The following is a 17,075-nucleotide window of genomic DNA, read 5'->3' on the forward strand; positions in this document are numbered from 1 at the left end:
CCTCTGCATGGGACAACTCCTGGTGGCCGGAAGCCCTCGGAAATGCACCCATCCCGACAGACCACGCACGGAACCTTGGCGTCATCCTGGATTCTTCACTCTCAATGAACAAACAAGTCAGCGCCGTATCCTCTTCCTGCTTTAACATTCTTCGCATGCTCAGAAAAACATTTCGCTGGATCCCCTCCGAAACAAGGAAAACAGTCACCCACGCTCTAGTCACGAGCCGACTGGACTACGGAAACACCCTCTACGCAGGTACCACCGCTAAACTCCGGAAGAAACTACAACGAATCCAAAACGCCTCAGCCAGGCTCATACTAGACATCCCATGCAACGAACACATCTCTGGTCACCTTAAAGACCTCCACTGGCTACCCGTCGATAAGAGGATTACCTTCCGACTGCTTACCCACGCACACAAATCACTCTACGACATCGGACCAGATTGCCTCAACTCTCGACTGTCCTTTTACACCCCCTCCCGACAACTTCGCTCTTCCAACCAAGCCTTCGCCACTGTACCTCTCATCAACAAGACCACCATGGGAGGCAGATCCTTCTCATACCTGGCTGCCAAAACATGGAACTCACTCCCCGCTTACCTTCGCCTCACCCAGAATCACCTAGCGTTCAGAAAGCAGCTTAAAACGTGGATATTTGACAAATAATCCTCCTCCCCTCCTAAGCGCCTTGAAACCCTCTGGGTACGTAGTGCGCTATATAAATGCTATGCTATGACTTGACTGTGCCACACTTCAACCCGTCAAACACGAAAGTATTCATGTGGGTTGCTTCTAAACCGTTGCAGAGTCTAAGGTCATTCATAGCGACAATGAAACATAAAAAAGTATCTGTGCAAACACCAATTCTCGTCCTTAAAGGTTCTTCCTCTAGTACATGCCTACTTAGTTTTACCACCTCTGCTGACATGGGACTGATATCTCTCTGTTAAAACCTCAACAATCAAACTGAAGTTGTGAGGCAGTTCCCATCGTTTTTTCATGGCCTAAGCAGGCTTAAGGTGATGAAAGTGCAACTTCACATCAATGAGGATGTTCTCCCTGTTGCCCAGCAGCACCTGAGAGTCACTTTCCACTTGCAAGAAGCTGTTGAGACAAAAATGGGAATTATTGGACACAGTGCGCATCTGTGTTGATGAGCACTAGGCCAACAAAGTAATCAAGAGAGAAAGATGTACTGGTCCAAAAATAATAGACATGATCATGCATTTCAATGGTGCCAAAATCTTCTCCTATCTCGATCTGAATAAGGGATACCATCAACTCGACTCAGGAGAGAACTGCAGGTGCATCACTACTTTTTTTGACTCATGTTGGTTTGTTCAGATACAAAAGGGTGAGGTTTGGAGTGCCATTAGCTGCAGAAATATTTCAGGATGAAATACGTCAAATAATTCAGCCTGTTATTATTATTATTATTATTATTATTATATTTAATTTTATACAGCGCGCAGCTACCCGGAGGTTTCCCAGCGCTTACCAGAAAAGAGAGGACAGTTAATTGCAGAAAAGGTCTCTAAGGAATCTATAGGGTCTAAAGATTGAATAACCAGGTCTTAAGATCTCTACGGAACCCAAGATAGCAGGATTCAGAACGTAGGGAGAGAGGTAATGCATGCCACAGGGAAGGGGCCAAGTAAGCGAATGAGCGACCGCCCATTCTGGCTCTCCTGATGCGAGGGACCTGATATCTTTCATGGGTTGATGAACGGAGAGTACGGGAGGGACAGTGTTGATGAACCAGAGTTCTTAAGTAGAAAGGGGCAATGCCTGACTTAATGCGATGCATGAAACAAAGGGCCTTGAATTTAGAACGGTTTTCAATGCGGAGCCAATGAAGGCTGCGCAGAGAGGCCGAGGTGGGAGAGGTTCTGGGAAGATTACAGAGTAATCGAACTGCCATATTTTGAACTGTCTGAAGTTTACGCGTCACCTCCTTGCATGCACCCAGAAAAAGGACATTCCCATAGTCCAGCCGAGAAGTAATTAACGCCTGGACTACGGTTCTCTGGGTGTCATGGGAAAGCATCCATATGATCTTTATCAGCCACTTGATGATGGTAACTCAGGTGGCCGAGACCTTGATCACATGTTGCCTCATTGACAGCTGATCATCAAATCATCAAATACGATGCCTAGGTTGCGAGCTGTCTTGGAGGGAACGGGTAGGGAGCCCAACTGCTGTGGCCAATGATGGGGACCCCAGAGTGTGGTATGGGGGACTACCATGAGATGATGGTCTTGTCCCCATTTAATTTTAATTTGTTGTCGTGCATCCAACTAGCTATGTTATTAAGACCAGAGTGAAGAGATGAAGTGGAGGAATTTTGACCTGTAGAGAGTGAAAAGATGATCTGAGTATCATCGGCGTAGGAATAGATGACAAGTCCGGCTTGCTCTGCAATGGTGGCGAGGGGTCTAACATATAGGTTAAAGAATAAAGGGCTCAAAATAGAGCCCTGAGGGACACCACGGGTGGAGTGATGAGTTTTAGAGGCTGAGGAAGGGGAGAAAACTTGGAACGTACGGTCAGAAAGATAGCTGGCTACCCAACCGAGGGCTGAGCCACTGATGCCGATGAATTTTATGGCAGTAAGAAGGGTGAAATGGGAAACAGTGTCGAAACGGCACTCAAATCCAATAGGATGAGTGCCTCTGTTTCCCCTTTGTCTACCTGGCATCGAATGGTCTCAGAAACCCCGTTATGCATGCTTTTAATTTCAGTGATGACATACTGGTATTTGTAGCAACGCAAGAGGAGCATGACAAGGCTCTTTACACAAGTGTGCCAGTTACTTGATGATGCATGTCTCACTCTGAACGCAGCAAAGTGTGAGTTTCACAAGACCAAACAAAAATTCTTTGGACACATAATTTTTGATAGTTGAATGACTCCTGACCCTGATAAAGTGAAAGCACTGTCAGCTACTCGCCCCCACAAGATGTCCCTATGTTACGATCCTTCTGTGGCCAGTTATTGCTTAAGGTACATTTGTGACTGTGCTACTGTGAGTGCCCCATTGAGAGACTTGATAAAATGGAATGTCCCATACCAATGTTCTGCTGAATGTGATCAAAGCTTGAAAAAATAAAACATGCCATTAAGAATGCAACTCAGATGGTTTATTTTTGCCCCAAATTAGGGACTGAGATCACAGTGGATGTGAGTCCTGTGGGGCTAGATGCAATCCTTGTTTGACATAATGGTCATCCAAATCCAGCGACACATTGTGGCCTATGCCAGTCGAAGGCTATCTGACACAGAACATACCTATCCTCAGCCAGAGAAAGAGAGTCTGGTTGTAATGTGGGCCTGCAAACATTACCATGTGCTTCTATATAGGAAACATTTCAGTATAATTAAAGATCATCAAGCACTGCTCACCATTTTTGGAAATCCAAAAACCAAGCTGCCCTCTCTCATTGAGAGATGGGGTTTGAGACTGCAAGAGTACCACTATGCAACTGTACACAAGCTGGGTAAAGATCAGAACCATGCTGATTATTTTTCATGAGTACCGCTACACTTTCACAGTTCTACATCTAAAACAGCTGAGGAGTACATTTACTTCATTGCCAGCGGACCTATCAACTGAACAGATTCTTGCTGCTACTAATGATGACAAGAACATTCTTATCCTCAAAGACATAATTTCAACTCAATCCTGGAAGAAGAGTGTTCTACCTTTTGCTGACAATGTCGAATAAAAAAAAATGTACAGGATGAACTGCCTGGGCCAGGGAAGGTGTTGCATTGAGAGACTAGAGAATTGCCATACCTGAGAGCCTAAGACAAAGGTCATTGAACCAGCCCGTGAAGGACATAATGGCATTGTAGTCCTAAGAGAACGAGTGTGGTTCCAGCACTTAGATGATCGAGTTGAGAGGGAACTAAATGAGTTCCATCTTTGCAACTGCATATCCCCCAAAGTGACTCAAAATCCATTGTCAATGCATGACCTTTCTGCATAGGCATGGAAAAGAGTTGAAGTTGATTTCTTTGGGCCCCTAGGAAACAACATCATCTCATGGTAGTCACTGATGAGTATTCATGCTTTCTACTAGTAGAGAAGTTATCATCAACTACTTATGGATAGGTCTCGAGCGGCTGGTTAAAATTTTTGCAGTGTGGCAATCCCTGCTGGTCTCAAATCAGACAGGAGCCGACTCTTAAATGGCAAAGAATTCAAGGAATGTCTAGTTATACTAAGTCTCCAGCATCAAAAGAGTACACCTCTGTGGCCCTAAGCAAATGATGTTGTGCAAGGATTCATGGGTGCATGCAAATGGGGAATTCAACAAGCATCAATGAAAGTGAACGAGTTAAATCAAGCCCTCTGTGTGTATCATTCAACTCCTCATTCCACAACCAGTGAAAGTCCTGCCACCTTGCTATTTTAGAGAGCCATCGGAACCAAACTACCACAGTGGACAATAGACCGATCCTTGAATGCTGGTAAGTTTCATGTCACAGACACTGCTCAAAAATGCAAAATGGAAACATAGGCCGATTGGTGTCAATGAGCCCAGGAAACAGTGTTCAAGGAGGGTGACTTGGTCCTGGTCAAGCAGAAAAGAAAGCAGAAAACACACGCTCCATTTGATGTCGATCCTCTGAGGGTTGTGACATGCAAAGTATACCTGATGACGGCCCATCGTTCTGGAAAATCCATCACAGGGGGCTCATCACACTTTGAGCACCTGCCTCTATGATAGTCAGCTCCTGCAATTATGAACAAGGAGATCTGGCCTCACAGTCTGGATAAAACATAAAATCCTGTACCATCAGTTCACAAACAGAGTCCATATCAACCACTTCATGCCACTCGATCTGACCGACTAGTGTGAGCACCTCAACAACTTATTTAAGAAATATGATGTAACTGTTGTTTGGACAGTTTATTTAACAAAGGGGGAGATGTAGTGTTGTGAGTCTATGTGTATTAAGACCCTTGCAGTTCTGAGTAATTGCGTAACTTTCTGGGAGGTGTGGTTATTACCAGTTATGACTGTGCAGTGTATGTGATTGTATGCTGAGGAATAAAGTCATACAATCCAGAGCTATTTGTGTGGCATATTCATGTGCATGCTCCGGGGCGGAGGAGTACACTGTGTGCTACTAATAACATTTAACAGCTTCTATAGACATAGGGAAACCTGCGACTCCCTGTTTGCCTCCCACACACAAGAAGGTGAGTAACTGACACCACATAAATACAACAAAGAGGGGGGAGAGAGAGAGACAAGTGGATTCGGTCTCCCATGGCGATATGGTTAAACAAAATGGAATCCACTCAGAAAGGTGGTTGTGATCCCTAAAGTGATAGGGAGCACACAGTGTTGTTTAAATGCCCCTCACACACCAACAGGCCCCTTGGTGTCATGCTTCATCATCGAGGCCTTCGCACCCCTCTACGGAATGCGGCGTGCTACGACTTACGGCTACGTAGGAGCACTTGGTAGTGAACTATGTGAGGGTGTGTGTTTAGGGAAGAGATGTGAGTTAGTGAGGTGAGGTGAAAAAAGTGAGGTTAAAAAATACCTGGCTCGTGGGAAAAAATTATTTATTATGTCCTCGGCTGGTATTATTAAAAAGGTGTAAGGTGAGGTTGATAATATACGTATTAGGGTATATCAACCTAAAAGTGTCAACATGTTTCGGGGTACAACGACCCCTTCTTCAGGACAAGGATATGCACATTATCCTCACCTTACTCACATGGGATGTCAAAGTGTATTCTACAAAAAATGAACTAGGTGAAATGTACCTATCAATGTTATTTAATGGATGAGTTCAGTTGCGCACAATTGGCGTTGAAGATAACTTTTAGTTCAAGGTTAGGAGACCTCATGAGCCTTAGCGTGGTATTGGGGGATTCCTTCCTCACTGCTTAGTTAAGCAACGGTTACTGCATAGCCAAATCGCCTGCCTTCCCCTCAACGCTGATGCAACCGTTGCTTAACTAAGCAGTGAGGGTAGAATCCCCCAATACCACGCTAAGGCTCATGAGGTCTCCTAACCTTGAACTATAAGTTATCTTCAACGCCAATTGGGCGCAACTGAACTCATCCATTAAATAACATTGATAGGTACATTTCACTTAGTTCATTTTTTGTAGAATACACTTTGACATCCCATGTGAGTAAGGTGAGGATAATGTGCATATCCTTGTCCTGAAGAAGGGGTCGTTGTACCCCGAAACATGTTGACACTTTTAGGTTGATATACCCTAATACGTATATTATCAACCTCACCTTGCACCTTTTTAATAATACCAGCCGAGGACATAATAAATAATTTTTTCCCACGAGCCAGGTATTTTTTAACCTCACTTTTTTCACCTCACCTCACTAACTCACATATCTTCCCTAAATACACACCCTCACATAGTTCACTACCAAGTGCTCCTACGTAGCCGTAAGTCGTAGCACGCCGCATTCCGTAGAGGGGTGCGAAGGCCCCGATGATGAAGCATGACACCAAGGGGCCTGTTGGTGTGTGAGGGGCATTTAAACAACACTGTGTGCTCCCCATCACTTTAGGGATCACGACCACCTTTCTGAGTGGATTCCATTTTGTTTAACCATAACTGACACCACATACATTGAATCCTACTAGAAAAATATAATATTTAAAAAAGAGGATTTCAATTTAGGCTAAACAGTATTATTGCCTCTACTTGTTCTTGCAGTTTTTTCTTATGCTCCTTTTAGATGTCAGGTGTCTCAGTACAAAGTAAACACATATGGATGCCTATACACAAATGTAAGTTTACGTTTACATATGTGGATTTACTCATTTGTAAACTTATGACTGCAACTAGTATCAACTATTCTCACCATTTCCAAAGGGTAAATGTACTACTAGGGGTAAACTTTACCTCAAAACTGGGGGTAAAACCTGCTAAAACATGGTATAAAATTGTGAATTTGCTACTAGTAATGTTCCACACATAGGTGGAAGTATTTACCTCTGGGGCAGACATCTCCCTATGGTAAATATAATTAAAATAAATATGAAGCATATTTTAATATAAAATAAAAATGTAACCTTGCCTAAAATATTATTATTAACCTAGAACTAAAAAAGTTGAATATTACAGCAAATGAATTCATGAAGTTAAAAAAATACAACATAGTAACTTAATTTCTAATTATTATTTGTAAAAAATAATTTTAACCACCATGACTATATTTTCCAAATTGTATTAATATCTAGTACATTTTATTTATTAGAACTTATTGGTGTAATCAATGTTAGTTAAATTACATTTTATATTAAACTTTAAACATGTTTTTTATTATATTTAAGCAAAAAAGTTAAATGTTAATGTTTTTAATTTAGAAAAATGAATTAAATATTACTTTTTACACTTAAAAATATATATGTAATTGAAAATTGAAAATAATAATGTATTCTACCATTATTTCATACGGGCTGTTATTTTAAGACCCCACACCTGTTATTTTCTATGGCAGTGTGTTTGCATTACCTGTGAGCGACCATGTGTGGTACCGAACTTACTCCAAGGCTAGGCTGGAATACCTTTACAAGTGTTTTCGGGCCTTTATGGCAACAGTAACTTTAAAAGGACGTCTGTGAATAGTAATGGGCTTAATGTTTTGGGTATGAGTGTGTTGGACTTAGGCCTTTTTAGCAGGTTCACCCCTAAACTTTTTGCCTTAAGCCTCTGGCATGGTGGTAGTGATTTTAGGACTCTGCGCACTTTAGCACCGTGGCCCAGTGTAAAGTGCGTGCGCACTCTGAGTGCATGTGGTGAGATGGGCCTGCCTTCTCATAGGAATGCATGGGGGATATGTGTGCCCATGATAATTCCTGATATGAGAGGAGTGTAGGGTTAAGTTAGTATGTGCAAACTCGTGAGAATAAATGCTGCGCAATAGTGTGCGTAGATTTATTGTGGTTATTTTAGAAATGCCACTTTTAGAAGTTGGCATTTCTGTGTGCCGTGTGATGTGAATGGCCTGTCTGGCTTGTGATTGACAGGTGCTGGATGGTGTGGCTGGCTCCAGGAGCCAGGATGAGTCTGCCCGGTGGTGAATAGGGAAATCTGCATGTAGATGGGAGGGAGGAGTTGCACCTGGGACCTGAATAGGGCTGTGCCTTCCCTCCACAATGCTGGCTCCACCTGGCCTGTCCTGAGAAAGGGAGAAAGGAGCTGAGCCAAAAAAGTGCTCAACAGCTCCCTGAACCAGTTGTATCTGGCTCTCCCATGCCCTACACTGTTAGAACAAAGGGAAATGCTGTATAAAAGAAGGGGCTGTGACCCCATGATGTTGTTCTACTCTTGGATCTTGATTCCTGCAGGGTGTGCTGCTGCTGGGGCCCAGGAGGACTTGCCAGGAGGGCTGCTTCCCTGGGCCCAGCTATGCCCTGGGTCCTTTTTGCTTTTTCCTTGATCCTACAAGGACCTTGTGCTCTGCTCCTAGCGCCCTGTGAGCGCTTTGTCCTCGACTTTCCCTGAAGGAGAGGAGACCCTGGGGGCTGCGCAGCACCACACTGCAGCCCTTGCTGGGGCCCATGGATTCCCCCCTTTATGCTTAGATGGCGGGTGCCCACCCCGCTTTGCCTTATTTCACATAGTGGGAGCCTACTCCTCTTTATGGTGCTTTTGTTTGGATCGGTGAGTTCCCACCCTGCTTATTTTTATTGAAATTGCAGGTGCCGATGTGTTCCTTTTTCAGTGAAAGCCGCGGGTGTCCACCCAGCATACTGGTGCCGTTCTGCGTATCCTGCGGGTGCCACCACGCTTATTGACTCAGCGGGTGCCCACCCCGCCTGTGGAAATCTCTGACGGGGCCGCCGCAATCAAGCATGGCGACCCGGAAGCCCGGCGTCTCTGCCTGGTGTTGGGTGGAGCGGGGAGAGAAGTCCTGCCCCGCCACCGGGGGTCCGTCCGGAGCCTCGCAGTCTCCATGGTGAAGCGAGCCGAGAGCGACCGGAGCCCCAGAGGAACGAGAGGCTACTGAGCCTCATGGGCTCCACCCGCTGCTGTTCAGCCCATCCCCACCTGTCTGAAGGGGAGGCAGGCCCGCGGAAGATCGCCAGTGACTGAAGGTGCTCCCTGTCAGTCCCGGTGAGTGAGGGCTGGGCGGGACACATGGCCAGTATCTTTTTGATGTTACCATGAGCGGACCTGCCGTTGCGGCCTGCTCCAATGTGGCCATAATTGTCTATCCGGGCCCAGGGGGGCCCATGCCTTATTGTTCAGGGGGCATCATTATTCCTAGAACCTAGGTGGCTCCAACATTTCGCCCCAGTATTTTAGAGCCTACGTGGCTCCAACGAGGCAGGCATGGGTTGGTGTGAGAGCCTAAGTGGCTCCACCATATGCATATTTATTTAAAGCGCCAGTGCGCTCCACAGTGCCTGGGGGCATGTTCTTCTTCTTCTTTATTGGCGCATAGTTATTTCAGGAGCCCGTGTGCTCCATGGGGACATTTTTATTTTTAGAGCCAGATGGCTCCATCGTTGGGCACATTTGTTTCAAGGGCCATTGAGAGCCCAAGTCCCATTTGACCATTATCAGCTGCCCAGCAAGTAGTGGGCAGCTGCACCATTTAGGTCTTTCTTTTAGGGGACCTGTTTTGAATACAGGAGTGAGACGCACTCCTTCGCCCCATCTTTTCTTTCACAGCTGCGCAGCACTTAGTGCCAGCAGCTACGTTTTGGCCTGCGCACATTGCACACCCTTGACTGTTGCTGCATTGACAGCGTGACCTGACTTTGGATAGAGGGCATTTGAGCCCCTTAGAGATGACCAGTTGGCCCGGGGGACTATTAGGTTTGAAGGGCTCCAGGCCCTAGTGTGATTTATATAGGTGCTAGGAAATGCAATGTATATGCTATGTTTTTTTGCACCCTGATTTATGCTTATAGATGTGATTTTATGATTATGAGGTTTTGCATACTGTGTTATGTATTATTGTATTCTCTACTGTGATCTAGGTTTGATTTATTCCCTACTACGATTTATGTTCTGACTTTTACTATTTTTACCAAGTGATAATTCTGACAGTGGCCCACGTTGCCCTGTCCTGTGTAAATAATCCCCTGTAAATATTTCCCAGTGCCTGTTGGCACAGTGTATATTGTGTGATTACCATCTAATGTGTTTTATGATAATACAAAGGCTATTTTTATATATAACCTTGTGTGGAGTTCCTTTTGTGGTGTGCCTAGTATGTTGTTGCTCTGTGTATTGTGCAAATGCTTTACACATCACCACCGGGATAAGCCTAACTGCTCGTGCCAGGCTACCAAGGAGGTGAGCACGGGTTATCTTTGGCGAGTAACTCCATTTCCCTGACTAGAGTGGTGGTCTCTGCCTAGCTTTGGCGTAAGTCTTAGCCAACCAGAGATCCCCATTTCTAACAGAGTGTTTGCATTGCTTTACTCTGAGAGCATTCAAATCATAATTTTTTACATTCCCCAGACTTTAGAACCTACCATTTGGGTGCCTGTTAGTGGAAGGCAAGTAAAAATGTTAAAGTCTCCCAGCCACACTAGTTCTCCTTCACATGGTTTCCCTATCTTAATACGGATAAGATAAACCTGTCTTAGTTAGTTTTTGGGGCGTATGATACCAGCTGAGCCAGCTCCCTGTCCTCTATTTTCCTGTTATAATGATGCACCTGCCTCCTTTGGTTAAATTGTAAAAGTCTCTACAGCACGCTACTGGTATTCTATAAACATTTTTATTTTATGGAAGCATATATTTGGTTTAGGTAGAGCTTTTACTCCATGAGCCTGGTGTCTTAGAGTAGGCAGTGCGCCTCCTGTAAGTAGATCACATCTGGGGAGTCTAGCAATAGTGCCTGTCCTATTTTATTGCATTCTACTGGGAAATTCAGCCCCCTAACATTCCAAGAGTACCATATGGCCAGGTTTGGGTAAACTCAATGACTAAGATTTTATCTAGCCTCCATTACATATATCTTAAATCCACTGCCTTTTCCTCAATTCTCTTGTGATATCCTGCATTGCTTCCCTCCTATTCAGCATGCTCTATGATAGGTCCTGGTATTTACAGTTCAAAAGGCGCATTTTCAGCTAGACAGGCATCCTCAATTTCCTATCCTTTGTTGCTGAGGCTGTACGTTTTGCTACAATGTCCCGCCAATCACCAGTCATGAGGCTCTTAACCTATGAGCGCATACAATTCGGACCTTTAAGTTCTCACTCTCCTCCAGCCCATGCCTGGAAAGTGCATGTCACCTTCCCTGTTCTCCTGGATAGCTGATCCACATTTTATTGAGTTGTGATCAGTCCTTTATGTCATCACACCTGTCTTTCAAGACCCAGCAATATTTTGTAATTATTATCACATTGCCGAAGAATAGCATACAATGCATACTAATCATTATGAAGTTTATGTTTGCATGGATTCTTGGGGTTCGAGGTGGTGGTCTTCTCCCCATTTCCTTGTAAGAACAAGCGATTCTCTGGCAAGTTTATCAGATTCTAAACACTCGATCATACTTGTATGTGGAACTCAGAGGTAGGGGAGAACAACACCTACTTGTTTTCCTTTTCTCTGGAAAGGTCGCAATTTGTTTGGGGTGATATGGAAATCTACTCAGGTATTCCAAGCTAAAAAAAAAGCTGCCATTGTCACGACACAAGGATAAAAGTTGATTCATCTCATACAGAATGCAAACGTGGCTTTTGAGCTACACATAAATCAGTGGCCTAGTTCACAGGTTTATTGATTCATAAATTGTGCCAAAAACATGTGTGGTAGAACAAAAATGAACACCTGAAATGAAACACCCTTGACAGAAATATTCATGACAAACAAATACTTTAAGTTTCATTAAGCGCGTGCAAGACAGAGGGCTTTACATTGCAACTTAGGATGAGTATTTATTGCATATATATTTTTACATTTAATATCCTATTTAAACATAATATTGTATTTTTTGTATGTTTTTGTTTTCACGACAAAATATTATTAGAATCTATGAAAATGACAAAGGTTTTACTAATTTTGCGGTTAGCTTCATTCATTTATTTCTTGTTTTTTTTTTATTAGCTTTCCCATCTCGCATCAAAGAGGGAGAAGATCCTTACAGAACAGATAATCTGCCGGAAAACCTTGAGTATCAAGTTATAATGAGAGATGGAGTGATACATGTTTATGCTGATAAAAATGCTGCTGAAAGAGATGATCCCATAAACTTTACTTACACAAAGGTTGAAAACTATATAAAGGATTATAATTTTGTTGTTTCCTTAATTGCTCGAGGTGCTTTGTAAGTATCAAATTACAGTTTATAAATGTTTTTATTTGCTTGAAAATAAGTTTTTACTGTTGTCTTTAGATTAAAGTACTACGAAGAACAAAACGAATTGCTACTTTGCATTGTTATCTCACTAGAACACTTTACATTTATTGTCAATCATCTACACATATCAGGGGGCTTCGGCTCAGGTAGTAATACATTTGAAACGTGCAGGCATTGTAAAAATAAACCGGGGGACAAGGCAAGGCTGTCCTCTTTCGCCACTGCTTTTTACCTTTTTTATTGAACCTTTGGTAATTAAAATGCAAAAGAAATGCTGCTATTCAACCTTCAATCGCTGGTATGGCAAGGTTAAAACTTTTTGCAGGTGATATTATTTTATACCTGCAGCCCAGTAAAGATAATTTAGAAGTAGTTTTGAGGGAATTTAGGATTTTTAAGCTAATTTGGGGCTATAAAATAAACTCTAATAAAACAGAAGTTTTAGCCCTCAACACAGATCTAAATTTGTCTCCATCTTGTCTGAGGGCACAAGCCGCAAAGTCAGACCCAATTAGATATCTGGGGATCTATGTGACCAACCAATACCAACAGTTATATACATTGAATTATTTAAGGATGAAAGAAAAAATTAGAAGACTCTTAGAACAGTGGCTTTTACTCCCTCTAACCTTGGTGGGAAGAGTTTCATTAATTAAAATGTCCATACTTCTGTTACTCTTATTTCTTTTTATTAATGTCCCAATAAAAATAAATGTGCCTTTTTTTAAAGAAATTGAAACTCTGATTAGAGAATTCGTCTGGGGGAAGAAACAGCCTGATTCATCAAAGGTAATTGCGCTCGCAAAGGGCCAGATCTGGCCCTTTGCGAGCGCGATTTTTGCATTTGGGATTCATCATCCCAAATGCAAAAATCGCTATTACCGAAATCGCATATTTGCGAGGAATTGGATTTAAAGAATCTCTAATAGAGATTCCTTAAATGCAATTCATCAACCAATTAGAAATTGCGAAATCGCAATATTTGGTCGCAATTTACCCCCAAGTCTGACTTGGTGGTAAATTGCGAAAAAAGAGTAAAAAGCACTTTAGTGCATTTTTTTCTTTTGCATGTTACACACACACATGTACTTTGGACATGTGTGTGCGCAACACCTGTTCAAATGTGCATTTAAGGGGTGCTACAGGGTGTCCTTTGGACACCCCTGGCATCCTTCAATTCGCTATCTTATTTGCGATTAGCAAATTGCTAATCGCAAATAAGGATTACTCCCCATTCATTCCTATGGGCCTTTTGGCCAGCTGGCTGTATACTTCATTAAAAGACTCCACGGTTTACCTTTCCACTGGAGTTTCTGTTAAAGACTTCTGTCACTTTGTGTTCTATACTATATGTTGTATTGTTACATAACAATCTGTATACTGTGATTTGAGTGCATCGGCAACCCAGTCAGTAAGGAATGTGTAGGAATCGCATTTTTTCTTGCGATTCCTACATGAATACCGTTTTGCGAGTCTAGAATAGCGATTCCTTATGAATCGCTATTTCAGACTCGCAAAACGGCCCAATGATGAATCAGGCTGAAAGGAGGCAAGGGCATCACGTAATTGCATTCGGGAAGGCACGGTTGAGGTAGAGAGTTTTAAGGAGGCTTTTGAATTTTGGAAAGGAGGGGGTGGTTCTGATGTTGATTGGGATGGCGTTCCAGATTTTTAGGGCATTTCCTGCAAAAGAGCGGACACCAGTCTTTTGTTTACGCGTTTTTAAGGGAATGGGGAGGAGAGAGTTGGAATTCCTGAGGTTTCTTGCTTGGCTGGCTTTCTTGAGTTTGGAGGCTCAGTATTCCGGTTTCCATGTGTGCAGGGCTTTGTGTGTGAGGCAGGCAGTTCTGAAACTGACCTGCATTTCAACTGGTAACCATTTCAGATCTCTGAGCGCAGGAGAAATGTGGTCAAATTTCTTGAGGCCTTTTGGCCCATAGGAATGAATGGGGAGTTTTTCCTTATTTGCGATTAGCAATTTGCTAATCGCAAATAAGGAATGTGTAGGAATCGCATTTTTTTTTGCGATTCCTACATGAAAACCGTTTTGCGAGTCTAGAATAGCGATTCCTTATGAATCGCTATTTCAGACTCGCAAAACGGCCCAATGATGAATCAGGCTGAAAGTTTCTAGGGTTAAATTGACCACATTACAATTGTCTACTGCACAGGCGGGTCTAGCCCTACCTCATTTAAGAACTTATTATGAGGCCGCATTTTAAGACCTAGTGGCGGGCTTGCGGGGATCTAAGTGCAGTAGAGATAGTTTCTTTATTGATAAAATGACCCAGGAAATAGGATTGCTTACAGTACTTGAGATTGGGAGAATGTAATAGTCTCGGCCTCCAGATTCGACTAAGCCATATGAACTATTGGGAAGGTTGTGGGTTAGGGGAATTAAGATATTTCTTTATTCAAGATGTGGTGATCTCCTGGCAGGAGGTAGTGAGAAAGGCTGGGACTCTAAGGAAACATGCCTTTTTTGAATACCTACAAATTGTTCATTTTTTTAAAAACACTTCTGGCATTATTGATACTCCCAATAAATATGTAGTAGCTCTCTATGGGGCCAAATTAAACAGTGTATGGAATTGGTATTGTTTGCTTCAGGACCAGGGCCAACCACCCTTGATAGAGAATCACTTGGAAAAAATAGTCTGTGAGACACAATGTACTTTTTCCACAAAAGAATGGGAAGTCTTATGACACCTAGGAGGTAAATCACTGCGTGCAGCTAACTTCATAAGGATGGCCTTCCTATCACGATGGCTGGCCAACCTAACTCCGGAAGCATTTGCAAAAAGATACTTGAATGCGAAAAGTAGGTTCTTCAGCTGCCAGGCGATGGTGAGTGGAGTTGGCACCATATTTTTTTTACATGTCCAAGGTTGAGATCCTTATGGGAGGCAATTCTTTTAGACTTAGATCAGGAAATCGGGAAGAGAGTCGCGCCCAAGGCTGATGCTGCCCTGTTCGGCTATGTAGAGATACAACATTTTTAACGGAGGCCGAAGAAGCGTTTCTCTTTATTTCTTGTACTGTAGCCAATTCTTTAATTCTTCAAAATTGGAAATCCAGAGATGTTCCCTCCCATTTGAAATGGTTCAATAAAATGAAAAGGACACGAGATTTCGAAAAAGCGTATGGAAGACGGGCGGGAGCTATCAGCAAATTTAACAAATATTGGAAGTTTTTAAGTAACCTAGAAATTTAAAAAGAGGGATAATATCACTCGCTTTTGATATAAAAATATTAGCAGTTTGTTATATAAAGCTCAAGCACTTTTTCTCGCCACTGCACTTTATTACCTTTTTTGCACATTGACATGCTGAAACCATTATTGATTTTATATCAATTATTTACAATAGGCCTATTTTTTTTACGAAAAGAAGAAGCTATTGTATCCGTGTTCAAATGTTTTTTATGCTTGTTCAGATCATAATATGTATATCATGTTCTTAATGAAAAATATAAAACATATAAAAAAATCAATAAATCATCTACACATCATTTTAAATTCACCTTTATTTTTTTTGAATTTCCAAACTGCCAATTGAAACTTATTTATTTTTTTATTTTGGAAGTCTTCTATAGCGCTGGCCAGACCCGAGGGTATCGGAGGGCTTTACAACATGATGAGGAAGAGACAAAAATACAGGGTAAGGGCAAGGAAGGAGAGATACAGAAAAAGTTCAAATGGAAGCATTACAGAGTTCAACTGAGGGTCAGGGGTAGGCCGATTGAGGGAGAAAATGTTCAAAAGGAGTCTTTACAGTTCTCTTGGGTCTTCGCGGTGAGCCGATTGAGGTAGAGGGGTCGAGGGAGCCTCAAGCGAGGCATAGAGGAGGAGGGGTCAGGAGGTAGTATCAAAGTCCTAGGAAGGCACGACTGGTGTTGGAGAAGTTTGTTTCGTGGTGTCAGCTGGGGGGGCTGAGATATGGAAGAGGTAGGAAGTGGCTGTGCAATGACTGGTGGCTACCCGTTGCACTGACGGGAGGCAACCAGGAGGAGGCAAGGGCATCACGTAATTGCATTCGGGAAGGCACGGTTGAGGTAGAGAGTTTTAAGGAGGCTTTTGAATTTTGGAAAGGAGGGGGTGGTTCTGATGTTGATTGGGATGGCGTTCCAGATTTTTGGGGCGTTTCCTGCAAAAGAGCGGACACCAGTCTTTTGTTTACGCGTTTTTAAGGGAATGAGGAGGAGAGAGTTGGAATTCCTGAGGTTTCTTGCTTGACTGGCTTTCTTGAGTTTGGAGGCTCAGTATTCCGGTTTCCATGTGTGCAGGGCTTTGTGTGTGAGGCAGGCAGTTCTGAAACTGACCTGCATTTCAACTGGTAACCACTTCAGATCTCTGAGCGCAGGAGAAATGTGGTCAAATTTCTTGATTCCGGTGACCATTCTAGCTGCAGCATTGAGGGTGGTTTAGAGTGGGGCTAGGTGAGAGGGAGCAGTCCTGGAGAGAACTGCGTTCCCATAGTCCAGTCTGGACAACACCAGGGCTTGGGTTGCTCGCTTGAGGTCGGAGGAGGGGATGTGGGGTTTGAATTTGTTAAGGAGCTTCAGATTGAGGAAGGCGCTCTTGGTGGAGTTCTTGATGTGATTGGACATGGAGAGTTTGTGGTCAAGGGTGATTCCCAGTGATTTGACTGAGGTAGCCAGGATGAGATTTCCGTTGAGGCCATCAATAGCTTTCAACCATTCAACGATTTGCGGGTTTTCTTCCTTGTTAGAGATGAGGAGGAT

General features: G+C 43.1%; 1 protein-coding gene across 1 annotated transcript in view; it reads left to right on the top strand.

Annotated features, from left to right (window-relative positions):
• LOC147712585 (AMP deaminase 1-like) overlaps positions 1 to 17,075 on the top strand; it is a 2,876,771-nt gene that overhangs the window by 935,894 nt on the left and 1,923,802 nt on the right. Inside the window, exon 5 of the mRNA XM_086923285.1 lies at positions 12,080 to 12,299. Coding sequence (XP_086779411.1) covers positions 12,080 to 12,299 — 220 coding nt within the window. The remainder of the gene's footprint in view (positions 1 to 12,079; positions 12,300 to 17,075) is intronic.

Source organism: Lissotriton vulgaris, chromosome 5 (assembly GCF_964263255.1).
Source record: "Lissotriton vulgaris chromosome 5, aLisVul1.2, whole genome shotgun sequence".
In the NCBI taxonomy this organism is placed as follows: Eukaryota; Metazoa; Chordata; class Amphibia; order Caudata; family Salamandridae; genus Lissotriton; species Lissotriton vulgaris.